This window comes from Chrysemys picta, chromosome 4, assembly GCF_011386835.1.
Source record: "Chrysemys picta bellii isolate R12L10 chromosome 4, ASM1138683v2, whole genome shotgun sequence".
NCBI lineage: Eukaryota > Metazoa > Chordata > Testudines > Emydidae > Chrysemys > Chrysemys picta.
The window spans coordinates 105,174,695-105,195,333 of NC_088794.1; the positions used below are offsets into that span (position 1 = coordinate 105,174,695).

Sequence of the window (20,639 nt, forward strand, 5' to 3'; positions counted from 1 at the left end):
GAAAGTGAAGCTGGGTTTTCCTTACCGTACATCATCACTGGTAATAAAGATTCTACAGTCCAAATCATGTGTTCATTTATGGTTGAATGACCTTATAAAGAATAAAGGTGCCAATTTTACATCTCCTCTTTTCATAGCAGAATCAAATTTAAGAGTTAAAGGCTTTTTAGTTGTATGTTTAATTAGTTGTATTTGTTTACTATAAATACAACAAAGAACAAGCAGTAAGCTTTGAACTTCCTAACTCTCGGTGGATGTGCATTTTGGAATCTGAATGTACTTCTTAATTGTGTGGCTGGTCATTCTCTCTCTCAAGGACAAATCAAAACTTTGGAACTAAACACCTCTGAATTTTGAAGAACATGACATACAAATCTGAATTAACCCACGTGTGTCTTAAAACGAGTTCTAACATCAGGCTGTAAAATAAAAGATGCTGAACTTTTAACACATCTGTTCTTGATATTATGAGAGAGAATGTAGTAAATTTAGTACATACCTCATAGCCAGGGCTGAAAGGAGACTGAGACAGCAAGTTGGAAAGAGGAAAAAGCAGAACAAAGTAGGAAAAAAAAAGAAAAGAAAACAATGTTACTTTTGAAGGAAGCATGAATATTTTATCATTTTACATTGAGGGGCTACTACGCAGTAGAACATCAAAATAAAAACTGATTAGGTGTTCAGATAGAACTACTAGATTATGTAACCTACTCTTTGATCTTCACATTCTTAAAATGTCTGTTTGAATAAGAAGTATACTATTACTAAATTGAGAATGACAAATAAATCACTGTCAAAACTTTAGAATTCTGGAGCTAGATTTTTTAAAAACAGCCTTTAAATGTAGACCCATTATCAATTATGAGCGCAAATGAAATAATTTAGATGCTTTACTGGCTGATTTATGTATGTAGATGATATGTATGCTCATAAAGTGGGAAGTTAAAGTTTTCTCAGATCAGTAAACAAATACATATACAGCACTATAAACAAGTTTCAAGTGTGGTGGTACAAGGATAATTAAAACATCCTTCTGGCATTCCATGATTATTGTCTCTCAAAGACTTCTATGTCAATTACTCATGTTGAAAGTAAAGAGATTTTTTCCCCCCCAACTGCCTGCCCTTCAAACCAAGGGCTTGTCTACACTGCCTTGTAGTTTGAACTACAAGGGCATGATAGCAGTGCACACCAAAGTGCTTGCTACATTGTAACTGCCCTGTGTGGACGCTGAGGGCACAACCTAAAAGATTCATAGTTTGCGTTAATGTGGTCCTCTTCAAACAGGACTATATTAATGCAAACTAGGAACCCCCATGCATGCAGTGTCCACACAGGGGAGTTACAGAGCAGCACTTTGGTGCGCATTGCTATTCATGCCCCTGTCGTCCGAACAGAGGGCAATGTAGACATAGCATAGTCTTAAGTGTCTCAAACTAAAGCTGGGTTCTTTTGGGTTCACACAGAAGTCAAACTTTGTTAACAATTCTGTTGATAGTACATTTCCGGGAATAGACTCTAACTTGCTCACTTTCAGCTGTGTTGGGTCTGCAGGGTAAACAGGAGTAAAAAGTAGTTAACATTTCTTTTAGTCACTAAACCAAGCAGAATTGATTCTGAATACACCCAAATCAATCATCTCAGTAAGAAAGCTGTCACACTCTTTTATGGAGACTAACAAGAGGAGAAAGAGATGGAGGGAAGGCTTATGAGAAATGTATTTGATTGAGTGTGTCTGCCCACTCACAACTGATTGAGACAGCAGAATTAGAGGCAAGGTTGAATGTTCTGTGAAAATATGGCATCTTAATACAGCATCTTCACATTTTCTTTAAAACTGCAGTCATTTTGCATATACAAGTTTTATGCATGCATTTTTTATGCTTAAATCTGTGCACACAAAAATGAGGCCTTTTATATCTGTATTAGACAGATATCTAGCCACCTGATTTTTGTGTGTGTTCAAATTATTCATCTTATTATTTGTAGTGCCCCCAAATGTTCTATGCCCACAGAACAGAGCAAATAGAGAGAAAAAAAACATGGTGCTTGTCTTGCAGCATCTTACAATGACATATAAGATGCAACAAAACAAGAATAGTGAGGAAAGAAACAAGGGGGACAGAGTGGAAGGACAAAGGTTACATAGCAGTTAGAGCACATGGTTAGTGGTTCAACGGAATGTGATGATGATGATTGATGATGAATTTTAAGTTCTTTGGGAAAGGGACGATGTCTTCCTTTTGTATGTACAGCACCAAATGCAATTGGGCGCTGTCCAAATTAGGACTAGATCCTTGCAACCTGTCTCCAAACCAACGGATCTGGGTCAGGTTGGATCGGAAAACCACCTAACCCTCTCAGGCTTGGGTGAGGTGAGGTTATCTCTGATCACTTCCTCCTGTCCATAGGATTGATGTAGCAGTGGATGTGTGCGCCTCGTCCTGCCGGCCAGCACCACCTTAAAGAAATCTGTGTGCACGTGAAGTGTGTGCTGACAAGTTGTAGTGCCTCTCACTTGATAGCAAGCACAGTGCAGCAAGGCAATGGTGGCCAGCAGGATCAGGGCACATAGCCACTGCTGCATCAACCCCATGGGCACAAGGCAGCCAGAGATGAATCATGTGCCTAGGCTTGCAGGAAATCCTCACCAAGCCGAGTGCTAAGGATGAGATGGCAGTGCTGACACAAGTTTGGGGGGGGAAGTGTCAGGTTTGGGACAGGATTGGTCTGAAAATGACTAGAACTCTCAGGTTGGGTTCAGGTTGGCCATGTTCGGTCTGACTCTGGATTGACCAAGGCAGATCTTTAGTTGGGGCATTCAACTGCTATCACAATATAAATTACAACAAAAAATTGGCTTTAAATGAACACTGCAGAAAAAGAGAGAGTCCAAAAGAGGGATTAGAATGATGAGAGCTAACAGTGTATATGTACAAAAAACAAGCATGGGGAAAACTATTCATGCAAAAACAGTGGGTACAATTTTAGAGGTCACTTTTGAGAATTTGGCCCTAAATGAGGAGCATTTTCTTCATGGAAATTGTTACCTCTGGAAGAAAAGGAAAATTAGCAAGTTACCTATTTAATTTCTCAAGGTTTAAGCATTTGACCTGCTACTTGTTAAAGGTTTTTATTTTATCCATCTATATGTCATTCTGAAGCATAATTTGGTAGGAAAATGATAGCATTGTATGAGTTAATGATCTGTAAAGAAAATAAATGTTACTAATATATATGCACTGCCACTCATTATGAACCCTACTATATTTCTTCATATTGAAATCCAGAGTAACAATCTGGATTTTTTTTAAATATTTTTTTTTAAATGGCATTTAATAAAGGTGTTTAAATAATTCAAGGAACATGTGTCCAACAAGCAGACAGGCAGGCCTTTAGTCACAGAATTAGAAGTCTAACAAACTGAAACTTTCAACAGAGCTGTACAACTAACAGAGCATTTATATAGAGAGGCCTGAACCAAAGCCCAGAACACCCCTAAACTTTAGAAAAGTGTATCAATAGGATTGTTCAGCATTCTACAGCAAAAACTATCTATTTAATGTTCCAGAAAGGTGCTTTAATGACAGTTCTGAAAGCCGAAGTCCACTATGCTCAGAACACATACAATAATGGCAGCCTTGAGACCCTCAACTAAGACACCCAATTACTATATGTAGGCCACACCAACCAGACATTAGATGATCATCTGAATCATTACTTAACTGGGCTGGATACAGACAAATGGCCTAAATGAAAAAGGTTCCATATTCGGTCACCAATCCTCTGACACATCCTGCCTCCCAAAATTATTTGTAACAATTATTTTTTAGGAACAGCAAATTCTCAAGATGTAATCATGCATCAAGTGAAGTAAAAAATAATGTCCTGCCCTTTCTATACATGGCATTCAAAATTCAGCCTAGGGTTACATAATAATTAAATATTAATGTTTATTTATTGTTCCTGAGAAGCATCTTATCCTTTTTAATCCAATGTGTCTTTTTTGGCAGTACTAAGTCCTGCAGCAATTTTAAGCTGTTTAAAATGTACATAAAGTGGCAGTCCCCCCCCCACCCCGCTTTTAACAACAGTTCTGGAAACAATCTAAAATAGTGTCACATTGCCTCTTAATTCTATTTTTATCAATATTGTAATGACATTAATAAGTGTGCATTTCTAAAATAAACCTTGAAAAGCACAATCTGCAACTTCTTTTGTTCTAAATATTTTAAGTAGGGTTTTATTTAAAAAAAGTATGTATTCATAATGTGCACCTGAATTTCTAAGTAGGTTAATGATAATAAATGGCATCTGTAGATAATTGGGGTTCATGGATGGTGTTGCATATAACACTAGGCCTATGTCATTTGAATAACGCTCTTGTCGTATGTCAGGTTCAATAAGTGTAACATTTTAATTGGAAAGAAAACAAGACAATGATTATTCTCATATGCTTATAAATTCTTTCCTCTTTTTTGAATTAAAATGTTTTTAAACTTTTATTTACTATTAGGTTCATTTCTGTGTGCACAGTGCAGCTTTTTTAGCTATTAAAATATATTAATTATGGCAATGTGTATACTATTTAGGTATCCCGCTCCATGACAAAAAATATATAGTAACCTAACTTATTCTAGTCATTAACTTTTTGTTCTTAAATGAAATACATAAATACACGTATTTTATTTTAGTGAAGCTGGTTATCACCCTTATACTAAGTGCTTGTTTACAAAGCATGTGACAAAGCAGCATGATTAGTAAAGCACTCTAATTCTCCCATGTAGACCCTGCTGGCACATTAATGTTAACGTGAACGAGAGTGTGCCAGCAGGAGCTATATGGGACAGTTAGAGTGCAGCATATTAGAGTCCTTGATAAATCACACCCGAGTAATTTGCTGGTGCCATGTAGACAAGCCCTAAAATTTCTTCCTAATACTCTTTTCTAAAACAAGATGCACATATAAACATCACTAAATACAAAAGGATTATTTGCAGAGTAAACTATTCCGAATACTAGTTAAAGTGCTGTAGGAATCATTGTGGTTCATGCACTACACAGATGAAAAATGTCTGAACACACACAAAACCAAGAGCAGAAGTTATTCAGATATTTAATGAGCCCCCATTTCAAGTGTTCTCCTGAGGCCATTTTTCACTGTACCACAAATCAATACATATGCAGCTTTGACATGAAAGATTTTTTTTCAATTATGGAGTAAACATATTTGTCATATCAATTCTAATTTATATGGGCCAATTCTACAATCAGTTGGGACTACATCACCAGACCCTCAAATACCATAATCCTTCAAAAATGGATTATTTACTGTATTAGGGTTCTGATGGAAGCAGAGCTTGACCAATATGCATTCATATGCTGAGACCGTGTCCTTCCTGTTGTGTTAAGGTGCTCTTTTTCACAACAAAGTGTGGTAAATTTACATACCCTTCTCTCGCTGTGTCTAGTAGGAAGAACAAATCCCAAAATGTTGAATTTCATTTTTTTTTGCAACAGTCTATTATTTTAATAATTAGATAATTGCATACCAGAAGGGCCTCATCTGGGGTGGTAGGTGAGAGTTCTGCAGATACTGTCCGAATAGTGTTGAGTCCCGTTAAGGAAACATTTGAGAGTCGTCTTTTACGTACACCACTGCAGTTGTTAGGGATTTTAAATGCACACCTCTTATGGTAGTTCAGACCACATCCTGAAAAGGAAAACATGAAACCTTCCTATTAAAGATTATTTCAGAATAAAGTAGAAATGTATTTTTATATTGAACAAAAATGGCACCCTAATTTTCTCTGAAGCTATTGTTATTCAGCATTGCTATTTAGCTTTAAGTTTTGTTAAGGCAAATCTCAATGGTCTATATATAATTCAATAAACTTCCAAAAGTTACCACCATGACCAAACCTCAGTCTTAGTCCCTCATTTGAAAGAATCTATGAGCGGAAGGCACTATAGTGGCTGTACACTCAGTACATGGGAGGTAGGAAAAAAAGATTTAATTTCACATCAGTCATTAGCAACATTCCAACAGGAGCTCAGTACAGATGCTCTGGGTAAAGTGAGAATCGTCACAGCAAATATCTATACTCTGATCTCTTACCAATATTGCTCAAGAGCAACTTTAATGAAGTCAATAGAGTTACACTGGTATAAAATCAGATAAAAGAATTAGGCCCAAGGTGTAAGAAATTTACATGATAGAAAGGCCTTTCCTCAGATATAGATTAGACATGGACAACCTTCTGTGACACCTCCTGGGGGTACAGAATGAGGCTTCCACCTGCCTTTAGTGTGAGAAAGCCTTGCCTGTACCTGTCGTGGGTCAGCTTCCTGACTCCATGGGCAACACAAGCACTCCCCGCTTAGCCTACGGAGGCTCTGCTGGCCCTACGCAGGTTAGCGATAGGCATACTCCAAACCCTGAGTCCTCCAAGCATCCTTCTAGAGTGCCCAGCCACTACTCCACTGGATGCTCTCAGCATTCAAAGGTTTACTGCTCACAAAGGAACAGTACACCCCAGCTTACTACATACACCTCAGATCACAGCTGCACTTAACACACAGTCCTTAGATAAGTTTATAGCGCAAATGATTAAACTTTTATTTAACCAAGTATAGAAATTTGAGAGCTGGTAAGTAGAAATATTGGAAACAAATTGTTACATACAAAATAAAATCATAACACTCATTCTATAGCCTAGACTTAACTAACGAGTTACTGTCATGTCTTATAGCTCACCCAAAATCCTTCCCACATATTACAGGCAGGCTTGGCTGGGAGCTTCTGTTCAAGAGACAAGCTAAATTGTCAGCTTTCCTCCTCAGTGGAAAAGATTCAGGATGTCTCCCTGTATCCTCAATTATACCGCCACAACCATTATCTTTATTCATAAGCAGGACACCTCCCTGCTTGTTGTTGTTTTCCTGTGTGCCTCTTTCTTGGCAATTTTACAATCTCTTGATTAGCATATGGCTCAGACTGTAGCTAGGCCTCCATTGTGAAGCGGACAACACTCAATACATACATTACCAGTCAGAGAGAGATAAAAGTGTCTCTTCCTTCCTACCTGACAGGAGCTGATCTGCCTAACTAATATACCTAAGAACATAATTTTCAGCACAGATACATAATTCCTTAGACATTATCCATACATACATTTTGCAATGCATATGATGACCAATGGACTCTTGGCTCTTGGTAGAGATCTCACATGCCACCTTTTGGTACACTTAATATGCATACATCTGACCTTGGGGATGCCTGTAAAACTCTATGCACCCTTTTCCACCAAAAGGTTCCTGGGTCACACCCTCCTCTGTGCCTAAATTCTGGATTTGATAGTATGACAAGACCTCATGAGGAAGAGAGCCTAGCCTGGCATTTGGTGTTGTGAGGGGAGGAGAGTTTGCAATTGGAGACAGCAGTACCAGATTATGGCTAAATAAAGACGGGGGAAAGTGAACGCTGACAAAAAATGTTTCATGTTCTTTGCTGATTTGTATCCAATTCAATCCCAATGAACCCAGTGGCATTCCCGAGGATGCCAGTCAATATAAGATTTTGGACCCACGGGATTTTAAAAAGTTATTACTTACAAACAACTAATATCAAACACTAAGGCTATGTCTACACTACAAATTACTTTGGTATAATTCACGTTCAAGGGTGTGAATAATCCACACCCCTGAGTGACATAAGTTATACCACCCCAAGTGCCATTGTAGATGGCGCTATGTCAGTGAGAGAGCTTCTCCCGCCAGCATAGCTACCGCCTCTTATGGAGGCAGGAGTTATTAAGCCAACAGGAAAGCTCTCTCTCATCGGCTTACAGCATCTTCACCAAATGTTCTGCAGTTGTGCCTCTGTAAATTATGTAGTGTAAACACAGCCTGTAACTAAACACATGAAGGTGAACATCAATAGTAGTAAATCTAGTTATCCTTGCACTTCAAACAGTACAATATTTTGAAGCCAACAGTATTACTATTTGTCTATGGATGACATGGGGTATACATTTTTCCCCTTTAAAGAAGCCTGGATATCTTGAAGAGTAAGGATTGCAAATGTACCCATAAAATAGCTGGACTTTCCAAAGCAGCAGACATTCAGAAAGTTTACTGTGTTGTCTCAAGAAAGGTTCCCTAGATTCAGAAAAACGAGAAGTCCAGTGGCACCTTAAAGACTAACAGATTTATTTGGGCATAAGCTTTTGGGGGTAAAAAACCCACTTCTTCAGATGCACTTCTTCTTCCATGCTTCTGAAGAAGTGGGTTTTTTACCCATGAAAGTTTGTGTCCAAATAAATCTGTTAGTCTTTAAGGTGTTACCAGACTCCTCGCTTGTGCAGACAGACTAACCCGGCTACCCCTCTGATACTAGATTCAGTCATTCAACTACAATTTGTTCATTTATTCTAGGCCCGGAGGAGAAAGATCATCATCACTATCCTTGTTACGTTAGTCATACAAAGCATCTTGTTTTGAATTCCCACAATATTTTTATTCCATTATTAGCTTTACTCCAGGAATTGCTACATTTATTTTCATGTTGTCCTTTTTCTGTCATCTCAATTTATCAATGAGTTAGGTCAGACAACCATACAAAATTTACTCTTTATTTAAACACAATATCTATAGAATAGATCCCATTTCTCCAGCAGAATAATGGCTTATGCCTCTTGAACTCCTCCGCCTAAATAATCTACTCTGGTCTGTGGCAAATTGCCGGCACTACTATGATGGGTCTCGTGTTTTCTCTTCTTGGGGGAGAGGGAGAGGGAGGGGTCAGGGTGCCATTTCTTGCCCCTGAACTGGGATATTAACTGCCCCACTAGTGTCCTAGAGGAGGGGAGTGGAGAGGGAGGGACCTGGGCCCGCCCTCTACTCCAGGACCCAGCCCAGGGCCCTAAGGATAGTGGTAAACCACTTGAACTAGCGGTTCCTTCCCCTGGGATACTTCCCTCTCCTGCCCTTCAGCTTGTGGGGGCTTCCTGCCCTCCCTCTGCACAAGCCAGGTGTCCCTTTACCTTGGGTCTTTGTCTTCTTAGCCCTCCGCAGCACTTCTCCAAACTTCCCTCTGCTTCCCTCCAAACTGCTCTCTGCTCCAACACCAATCCACTGTTTCTACTCCTTCAAACTGTTCTCTGCTCCAACACCAATCCTCTCTGCTCCAACTCCTTCCCCTGTCTGATTGAAGCAGGGTTTTTTTATCAGGTGACAGACTTCAGGTGCTCTAATTGGCTTCAGGTGCTCTAATTAATCTATAGCAAACTTTCTTCCCTCTACAGGAAATAAGGCTCTCTTCTAACCCTCTCCTGCTGCTCTCTGGCCATGCTGTATCACAGGTCATTATAAGCATTTAAATGCTTATATATAAGCAATTCAGAGGGGAGTGAGATTAACCAGTAAGGACTCTGTTCAGCAATGAATACATTTCTAGGCAAATTCACACGCCTTTCTGATTTTCTGCCAGTGTATCCATCCCAACAACACCCGGAGTACAAATCATAAGACTCCAATAAGCCTAATGGCTTTGCATCATTACTTAATGTTAGGGAAGATAATGGAGACTCCAATAACAATTTTTAAAAAAGATTCAGGGCCAAAAACTGGACAAGAAAATGAGAAAAACAAATTTATTTTTCATTTATCAAAAAATTCTCCTTGATGGCTGGAGTAACCCTGGTCAGTGTAGCCCCCGCTGATAACAGTGTAGCCCCCGCTGATAGCCCCCATGCCTCTCAACCTGCCTAGGTTCAAATATGCAGTGTGCACCAAATACCGAAAATGAAGAAAACAAACAAAAAAAAATTCATAGAGGAAAATTAACATGTGGGATCCACTTTTTAGTGCAAAAAATTCTGGCTATAATCTCAGATATTCTTCATTTTTTATGTAAATAATATTCAATAGCAAAAAGGGAATGAACACCAAATTAATGTGGAATATAGGGAACTTTGAGACCACGTTGTGTGATTGTCCCTTGAAATGAATGCCATCCAATAGGTATGCAATGAGTTTTGTGCTTTTTTTTCATACACACACAACTCCTAGTAATTTTAACTGAGGGTGCATTTGCATATTGACTAGCGAAATGGTAGTGGATTTACTTGACATAGTAGTATAGGAGATAGCACAAACCATGAAAATATTTACCTTCAAATCTTTAATCTGGGATTATTTAAATAAGGAAGCATTCTCTGTCACATGGCAAATACAAAATCAGAATTTCTGTTTGCTTATCAAAAGCCTTGTCCATATAAAAAAGTTGCATTGTTATTGCTTATACCACCATAATTAAACCAATTTAAATAAACCAACTGAGTGTTCACACTGTTTTACTTGCACCAGTACAGCCCATATTGAATTAGAAACCATGGGTGAAATCCTGGATCCATGAAAAGCAAACTCCCATTGACTTCAGTGAAGTCAGGATTTTATTCCATATGTCTACCCAGCACTGTGCTGCATTGATTGTACTGCTTTGCTGTCTCAATAAGTACTCTGAAGTACCTTGGATTGGCTCCAGGCTCACTATATTCTGACCAGTTTCCACAATGCATTATGGGATGCCCCTTGGAGACCAGAAGAATAGTGCCCACACTATTTTGAGATACTGTCAAGCACAGAAGTGGCATGCTTGACTCACTGAGATTGGAAAGCAAATGCTAATGTAACTTACCTTCACACTTAAGTCCCTGACGCACAAGACCCCACAGCATTTCTCCACAGTGGTCACAGAAGGCTGGTGCTCGGTATGAATGAACAAACAGAGCATGGGGACGAATCTGAAAGTCTTCAAATGTGGCAGAAGCTGTAAAAACAAAAACATATCAAAGATGAAGCTAATTAATACCATAACTGATCTGTGTCATTACATGATATTTTATTGTAATAGATAATTTGATATTTTTTTCAGATATGATTGAAATATAATCATTGTTATCTTGAGTTTCTCTCTTGTGGTCATTATTGTATATGGAATTATTCTTTATTCATGCAGAATTTAATTTATAGAAAGAGAAGTATGGATTCGCAATTGCTTGTAAATATCCCAAGGATAAAATGCTAGTAACTATCAGCCATACCAAAATGAATGTTAGAAAAATTTAAAAGTGTGCTTCCAAGTATATTTGCCAGTCCTTCAGATATACACTAAAGTTGCAGCAAACTTTTATACTTTCGTTTCCAACTTTTGTACTGCTTAGAATAATACTGATCTCTTACCAGAGCTATCATATTGACAACTATTAAAACCTGTGTATTTATGAAATGTTTGTTCGTAATATCTATTGAACTCATGTCCAAGCCTGTCATTTACATTATTTTAAAATCCTTCATTTTTATAGTATATCATAATGTATTTACCGAGGATTTTTTTTTAATTTTTAAATTGTTTTTAATGTTGTCATCAAAATTTAAAGGTGTGATTATTTGCCATTTTTTCATAATGGTTGTATGAGGTAGTTGCTACATTCATCCAGATTTATTAAGAGTCTCTCTGAGGCAATGTGATAAACAATATAATCTAGAATGAGTATTATCTGTTTTCTAGCAAAGACATAAAGAATGATCAGTGCATTAAACCTTTGCCATAAATTAGCAAAGGATTCAACCAAATTTCAAGAAATTTTTCTAAGCACTATTTTATAAGATTGCATCATTATGTGAAGATAGACACAAGCTAAGATACATTGCATGGGAGCATTGTAGCCGCAAGTCATTATCAAACACGGAAAATGAAAGTGGATCAAGAAGGGCCACTGATGCAGACCATTTCTTAACAGGAAGCATATTACCATTTGCCCAGTCGAATGCTTAAAAAAACCAAAAACAGTTACTAACCTTTCCATAACTGTTGTTCTTCGAGACGTGTTGCATGTGTCCATTCCAATGTAGGTGTGTGCGTGCCCTGCTCAGTGCTGATACGTCTGTCACAAGGGACAGCGATGGATGGGGCCATGAGAATGGAATGCCCACGCAAACCACCAGCGGGTCCAGCCACCAATCAAGGGAGATGAGAACCGGGGGGAGGAACCATGAGGATCGTGTTCAGATGATGGGGTTTTGGTGAATACACCAAAGCTAGCCATGCCTGGAGAGGTCTGAGTTGAAGTTTCGCATACTGAACTACATAAGTACATGAGGTCATTTAACCCAAGAGCCTCAGGCAACTCCGTGTCATTATAATCAGGAATTCCTTGAGGTGCTCTATAAGCATCATGATTGCCTGAATCTGCCCTTCTGGGAGAAAGGCTCTGGTTTGGTCAGAGTTGAGCACCACTTCAATGAACTCTATCCTCTGTACCAGGGAAAGGGTAGATTTCTTCTTATTCATTAGTAGGCCTAGGTCCCAGAAGGTTGACTGGATGAGATGTATGCTGGACTCCACCTGAGCCCTAGTCCAGCCTCTGACCAGCCAGTCATCAAGGTAAGGGTAAACTTTAACCCCTTGCCTCCTTAGGAAGACCACTACGACCACCATGCACTTTGTAAACATGGTGCCAATAACTGTTGAGCTGCCACAGGTCCAGGATAGATCTGAAACCTCCCTTGGCTTTCAGGATTAGAAAATAATGGGAGTAGAACCCTCAACTCCTTAAATTCTGTGGAACCTCTTCCAAGGCTCTGCACCTCTTGAGCTTAGGGTGACCAGATGTCCCGAATTTATAGGGACAATACCAATTTTTGGGTCTTTTTCTTATATAGGCTCTTATATTACCCCCCACCCCCGTCCCAATTTTTCACACTTGCTGTCTGGTCACCCTACCTGGGCTAGAAGTTACTCATGAGAAGGGTTCCTGAAGAGAGACAGGGAGGGGGATGGGGTGGGTAGAAGAGAATTGAATTGGAGGGTATATCCCACTTCTATTGTGCTTAGTACCCAAGGGTCTGTAATAATACAGGACCATGACCGAAGGAAGTGGAACAAGTGGTCCGCAAACAAAGTACAGGTTGGATCCAAAGTCTCTGTGGCTGGTACGCTGTCCCCATGAGTCCCATCAAAAGACCTGCTTAGAGTGCCTGGAATGTCTTGGGGAAGCAGCCACTGATGACGAGAGGACTGGGGTGGAGGTCTCTGCCTGAAGTCTCTGCTCCTCTTCCTCTGTGAGTCCTTCTGGGACAGTGGAGGAAAGAACCAGAAGGAAGGCTGGGGTGTATAAGATCAGGGACTTCAGAGTAGCCCTGGAATCCTAGAGGCCATGGAGCTTAGAGTCCGTCTGCTCTGAAAAGAGCAAAGTGCCCTTAAAGAGAAGATCCTGGAGAGTCTGTTGGACCTCCTGTGGGAGGCCTGAGGATTGGAGCCAGGAACTTCTATGCATAACCACTGCGGAGGCCATGAACCTGGTTGCTGAATCCACAGCTTCCAGGATCCCTTGTAGGGAAGCCCTTGCTACAGACTTCCCCTCCTCCACCAAAGAGGAGAACTTGTGTCTGGCCTCTTGGGGCATCAAGTCCTTAAACTTTAACAAGGAGTCCCAAATATTAAAGTCATAACCTGCTTGTTAGTTCGCAAAAGTGAGCTGCAAACCCCCAGTTGAGTAGTCCTTCCTCCCAAACAGGTCTAGCTTCTTAGAGTCTTTTTCCTTAGGGGTCACCTGTGGTAACCCCTGTCACTCTCGCTCATTGGCAGCTGAGACTACCAAGGATACTGGGAGAGGATGAGTATGTAAAAATTCATATCCCTTAGTCAGGACAAAGTTCTTCTTTTGGGCCCTTTTGGCTGTGGGAGTAGGGATGCTGGGGTTTGCCATAGGGCTTTCATTGGGTCCCTGATGGCCTTGTTGAGGGGAAGGGCCACTCTTGACAGGCTCACTGTGGCCAAGATGTCCAACAAAGAGTGGGAGGAGTCCTTAACCTCCTCCCTCTGGATGCCCAGGTTTTGGACAACTCTCTTAAGAAGAGCCTTATTGTTGTCATGAGATCGTGCAATGTCAGCTCCTGCCACAGGCCTCATCAGGAGAAGAGGAGGAGGAATCCTGCACCAGCAGGGAGTACTGATCTTTGCCTTCGGCACCGGCCGGGTCACATGGTGTTGGCTCCTGGTAGTCAGTACCAGTCCGGTACTGGAGCCTGGATCAGGCTCTGCTCGAAGAGGCGTCAATACTCTTCCCTCAGAGGCCACCGAGTAGGAGCATCTCGATCGAGAACCCTGTGTAGAGAGAAACGCCAATGGGTTCCAGAAGGGCCACTGTACAGGCACCTGCTATTGTCTGATGATGAGGAATCTCTGTCTGGAGAACAGAGAGGAGCAGTTCCAACTTGTGCCAGTGACCAGTGCCAAGGCAGGGAAGACCAGGACTGGGCCATCATGACCAGCTCCCCCTTAGACAGTACTGAGGGTCTCGGTACCGAGCTATAGCCAGCATTCACATGTTCTTTTCTGACACCGACACTATTGGCTCTTGTACCACTGGCAATGCCAGCACCGACAGCAGGAGCAGGTCTCTAGCTGCAGCAAAAGTCTCCAGCGTGGATGGTACTGCCAAAGTGCTGGAACTGTGCTGACCCTCCAGTGCTGACAGATTGATCCGTGCCAGGCTCAGTGGCACCTCCAATGTGGCTGGAGTGAATGGCACTGCCTGAGTTGCTGGAGCCACGGAATGGCCCTGTGCAGGTCGCGCTCTGCTGCAGTCTCCATGTCTGGCCATTCTAGGAGTTGGGGAACATCTTCTTCTGTTTCTTCCTCAGCACCGGAGATGGTGAAAGGTGCCAAGGTTCTCAGATGGTGAAAGGAGTGCAAGCCCTCGGCACCAGTATCAAAGGAAACTCTGTTAAAACAGAGAAAGTCTAACAACTACAAAAGAAAAGTTAGCTAACTATGACTAAAACTATGCACAACAAAGTAGGCAACAAAGTCCGCTGAAGAAGATTTGTAAGAACAAGGACAGAGAAGTTCCAACAACTGTCCTGGATGGCAAGAAGGAACTGAGGGAGCATGGAAACACCAATGCACTATACGCCATTGCTATGGACGTGCGGCACCAGCAGGCACCAGAGCCAACCCGATGGATATCAGTGAGGGAAAAATTTCTGACGGAGCACACACACACACACACACACACACACACACACACACACACACACCCCTACCTAAATTGGAATGGAGATGTGCAATCACTCAAAAATAGGAAGTTTCACAGAAAGATCAAAAATTTACCTGCACTCGTAATTTCAAATCCTCTTGGGAAAGGTGCAACAATTCCAACTGTTGGAACAGCTACGATAGTTAGAATAATCATTTTGGGATTGGCTTAAACTATAGAATAGGCAGCTACAGTATATAAAGACATTTTGGTTCCAGATCATCAGCGTTCAGATGTTTAATTTGAATCAAAGATTTGTTTGGCCTCATTATAAGAGTGGGAGTGAAACTAACAATCGGAAGGATTGGGAAGAGGCTGTAAAGAGTACTACAGAGAGATGAGCCAGGGCCTTAGCAAAGACGTTATATCCCTGGAGGTGTGAACAAAATGGTGTATTTATATTTTAATCATACAATTAAAGCTACAAAAATGTCTTTTAAAGCTGCATGTGAGTGCTGACCACAGCACTAATCTGTGAATAATTTAATTGATCAGATATTGCATTCATAAATACTATGGGTATGGGCATTATATAAAACAGCTAGACAAGATATGACAGACCTTAAAGCCTGTTTAATACAGGACTTAAACATATGCTTAAATCAACCCTGGTTCAGAACAGCACTTAAGCATGTGCTTAAATTCCATGGATGTGAACAGGATTGAGCACATGCATAGATACTGTCCTGAATAGGAATATTTTCAGGAACTGGGGCCTAAATAATATATCACACGATGTCATGCTAATTTTTGATGGTTCAATCCAAATAAAGTCTTGAGACCCAACCCCTGCTGGGCCCATTCCTGTTCCTTTCACATTAATGGAAAGAGGACTGAAATACCAATCAAGGGGAGGTTTTACACTAGTTATAGAGCTGATTATAATAAAGGCCAGCTGCAATGAAGTCAGTTCTGTCTCTGTTTGAGGTTGCACCACTCAGGAAAAACATTTCTAAGAATTTCTACAGAGAAACAGTGTTAGTTCTGTCTAATCACACCAGTTTTTAGACTTGGGAATTTGTATCACAGATCTTCATCATATCAAATCAAAAATGGGATCAAATGACTCACTATTATGGAATTAAACAAATCCTTTTTTCCACTTTACTCAACCCCAAACCCTAGAAATGTACTCCAGTCAAAAAACCTTTATCAGTGGCGTGTCATTTGTTTTGTAGAGAGTTTCTAATTTCAGATTTACCTAATAGACTATGTAAAAAACGATTTAATATTCCAGGTGCAATAATTCCATCCTTCCTATAGTCAGTCCAATAGGTTAGGACATCCTGATTCATAATTAAAATAGTTTTGAATTATTTAACATGGGCTGCAGATAAACAATATACATTTATTCAGATGCATTTCAGCTAACCAAGGTTTAAATCACCTAAGAAAAACAACCGCGGGGAGTTATTGCTCTAGGGTTTTTCAAAATAAAGTGGTCAATTCCATTGTTAAGTCAATGTTGGCCTTGGGCTATCCATAAACAAAAATAATCAAAATAGATTTTACATTATTTAGCAGGCTCCTTCAAGAGTTTACTTTGGCTTGGAGTCAACATGAATTGGCATCTACACATCCAAAGTAAGAAACTGATTCTGAGATACATTCCATGCTGGCAACTCCATAGACTTTAGTGTGAGTTATACACTGTGGGATCAAGCCCTGAGACTTCAAAATGTATTTAAAATGTAAAATTTTTCACTTTTCTTGGACCTATTGTACGCATTACAAACATAGGCACTAATACTTAAATTCTTAATTTTATAATGCAGTCATATTTTAGAAATAGACACATTGCATACTTTAGGTTCTAAATTCAACTATTTTAGGGAAACTGACTTTGTGTTAATAGGAATAATCTTTAAATGTTTGTATTGCCTGAAACATTCAGTTAAATCTATGCCTGGTTTGAAGGCCAGTGAGATATTACATTGGTCAAAGTAAATTTGCCTTCTGTGTCATCAGCCAGAATAAATAAGTAAATCAAAACTATTTTATATTGTCTATTGGGTTTGGACCTTAAACTATTACATAATCTAGTTGCCATATTCAAGTGGTTATTTCTCTAAATGTGGTATAGGCAGTTGGAAATGCAACAGCATTGTTGTTAACATATTAATAATCAAATTATTTATTACATGGAGAATTATGAATACCAAAATTGACTTAGGCTCCAGTTCAGCAAAGCATTTAAGCATGTGCTAAAGTCCATCCCTATTCATCAAAATACATAAGCTCATGCTTAATTTAAAGTCCAACTGAAGTCAATGGGACTTGAGCATGTATCTAAAGTTAAACACATGCTTAAGTGCTTTGTTGAGCAGGGATGGACTGCTAAATTGCAGAGCTTAGTGAGAATTTATTGTCTAGGCTCATTTGTGAATGATATTTTAGACAACAGATACAATGCAGAAAAGGCACAGCACAGACTTTGAACAATGCAATAACTTTTATTTATCACAGAATCATAGAATATTAGGGTTGGAAAAGACCTCAGGAGGTCATCTAGTCCAATCCCCTGCTCAAAAAGCAGGACCAACACCAACTAAATCATCCCAGCCAAGGCTCTGTCAAGCTGGGCCTTAAAAACCTCTAAGGATGGAGATTCCAGCACCTCCCTAAGTAACCCATTCTAGTGCTTCACCACCCTCCTAGTGAAATAGTGTTTCCTAATATCCAATCTAGACCTCCCGCATTGCAACTTGAGATGATTGCTCTTTGTTCTGTCAGCTGCCTCCACTGAGAACTCCATCCTCTTTGGAACCCCCATTCAGGTAGTTGAAGGCTGCTATCAAATCTCCCCTCACTCTTCTCTTCTGCAGACTAAATAACCCCAGTTCCCTCAGCTGCTCCTCGTAAGTCATGTGTCCCAGCTCCCTAATAATTTTCATTGCCCTCTGCTGGACTATCTCCAATTTGTCCACATTCCTTCTGTAGAGGGGGGACCAAAACTGGACAAATTGTGATATACCCAGACCAGTTGGGAACAGCAGAGTAGCAGAAGGGAGATATACTGGCCACTGGATAAGTAGTTTTCTGTTCCCTGAGTGACCAGAGCAGGGGCTGCTCCAGGCTAATAGACCACCTGACTCCAATTAACCTGCTAAGAATCAGGTGAGGCAGTTAAGCACCTGACTCTAATTAAGGCCCCTCTGATGCTATAAAAGGGCTCACTCCAGTCAAGCCAGGCAGCCAGAGGAGAGGAAGTGTGTGTGAGGAACTGGGAGCAAGAGGTGTGCAAGAAGCTGAGAGTGAGTAGGCGTACTGCTGGAGGACAGAGAAGTACAAGCGATATCAGACATTAGGAGGAAGGTCCGGTGGTGAGGACAAAGAAGGTGTTGGGAGAAGGCCATGGGGAAGTAGCCCAGGGAGTTGTAGGTGTCGTGCAACTGTACCAGGAGGCACTCTAAACAGCTGCAGTCCACAGGGCCCTGGGCTGGAACCCGGAGTAGAGGGCAGGCCTGGGTTCCCCCCATACCTCCCAACTCCTGATCAAACACAGGAGGAATTGACCTGGACTATAGCTTCTACCAGAGGGGAAGGTCTCTGGACTGTTTCCTGACCCACAGGGTGAATCTGTGAAGTGAGCAAATCTGCCAATAAGCGCAGGACCCACCAAGGTAGAGGAGGAACTTTGTCACAAAATACTCCAGATGTGGCCTCACCAGTGCTGAATAGAGGGGAATAATCACTTCCTTCGATCTGCTGGCAATGCTCCTACTAATACAGCCCAATATGCTGTTGGCCTTCTTAGTTTGATAAGTTAATGAAAGAAAAAAATCATTTTTAGTTGTACCCAAAATTAGCTATTGATTAAAAAAAAAATTGAAGTGTGTGACTGAAGTGAATCTGAAATTTAATTTTTCTATAAGCAGTTTTGCTACTGCTGCATTCAGTCCCACCTGCAATGGATAAACTGATGAAAAGTTTTGGTTGCTCAGTGTCATCCTCTCATTTTGTTTTTGTTCGTCAGTATTATCCTTGCTTTCTCCCAGGCTGACTCAAGTGGTAAAGAAAGAATTGACATCCCTTCTACTAAAGCTGTAATTGATCCAGCTGGGGTCCCTGCAGATTAATTGACAGGTCATCATAGCTCATGCACTCAGCATAAAAATTGAGCTTTCTACCATTTACATAGTGATGGCCTACTCTATTTGTTGGTTAAATCAGACTGCAAGCAGAATATTAAACAGAACAATTTTATCTGTAACAAAGTTAAATGCAAAACATTATGTTAATGCAACATTAAGTGTTCAGAATTCAAATAAAAATAGTCAGGAAAAACAAAAATGTAAGCAGCAGTGAACTTGTTCTTGCTGCATGTCTGCAGTATTTTCTAATCACCCAATTCTCTAGTGAAGACACATTTATCATTCTGCAAGCTAGTTTCAGTAGGGGTTTAATCATGATCCAAGATCATGTTTTATGATGACCTCATTTTCCAGTGAAGACAAGCCCAAAAGGAGCAGGATTTCATTAGGTTCTTCCTTAAATTATAATAACTGTTCAAAAATGATTTTTCACTTGCTTGTAACTTTTAAAATTATTATTATATATATTTGCAGACACACACACGTAGCAAAGGCTTAACATGGACTATTTACGTTCAAAGTTTCAACTTTCAGATTCCTCATTGTGTGCCTGTATGTAAAAATAAAAACTGGCTGGTGGTCAGAACAGAAAAAAAATATTTAGGCTGAATGCCTCAATGCCTAAATACCTTTACAAATATGAATCATTAACTCATAGTTAAGGATACAATTTAGTCACAGATTTAATGGATTCCGTGACTTTACAGGATATCCATGACTTCTTTGGCTTCAGCTGTTAGAGGCTGCAGCCAGGGCTGTGTTCTTCCCTGCCACCTCCTGGGCCGTGCCCCTTCTCCCCCCCACCTACATGGCTGTGCCGGGGCTGGGCTCCCTCCCATGGTTGTGGCTGCCAGCCCCCCATCCATAGAGCTCCAGCTGTCATTCCTCCCCATCCCCACTTATTTTTTAGTAAAAGTCACAGACAGGCAACGTGCTTCCATGAATTTTTGTTTATTGCCCACAACTTGTCCGTGACTTTTACTAAAAGTAACCATGACAAAATCTTAACCTTGCTCACAGTAGTAAATGCTATGCTTGGTAATGTTGCAGGATTCAGTTCATAATAGGCTATTATTTAACTCAGAACTCATTTGTTGCCATCTATTCAAGCATCCCTAAGAAATTCTAAGCCATACTAAAACATGGACATTATAACAAGAACTTTGGGAAGGATTCATTCATCCAGTCATAATGATTAATGAATTTACACTTTTCTTTCATTATAGCAAAGCACAGGGAGACATTTTGTTCTTCATTGATATGACTTTTTGACAACCAGTGGAAGGCAAGTCCTCAGTTTGTATAAATTGTCAAAGCTCTGTTTACACCAGCTGAGGATCTGACCCTGGATTTCTGAGCTGGATTGGGGCTTATACTAAGCTTAACTTTAATGTTTGGGGCCCAATCATCTCATTCAATGGGCCTTCCATTGACTTCCATG

The 20,639-nt window shown here is 40.3% G+C and overlaps 1 protein-coding gene across 12 annotated transcripts in view; it reads right to left on the reverse strand.

The window, feature by feature from the left end:
- PRKD1 (protein kinase D1) overlaps nucleotides 1-20,639 on the reverse strand; it is a 305,153-nt gene that overhangs the window by 70,334 nt on the left and 214,180 nt on the right. For 7 of the 12 annotated variants that reach the window (XM_065595395.1, XM_065595393.1, XM_065595391.1 and 4 more), the window contains 3 exons: nucleotides 10,700-10,831; nucleotides 5,553-5,713; nucleotides 500-523 (listed from right to left, as the gene is read on the reverse strand). In XM_065595395.1, coding sequence (XP_065451467.1) covers nucleotides 500-523; nucleotides 5,553-5,713; nucleotides 10,700-10,831 — 317 coding nt within the window. The remainder of the gene's footprint in view (nucleotides 1-499; nucleotides 524-5,552; nucleotides 5,714-10,699; nucleotides 10,832-20,639) is intronic. The other 5 variants (XM_065595394.1, XM_065595392.1, XM_065595397.1 and 2 more) reach the window with 1 other exon arrangement.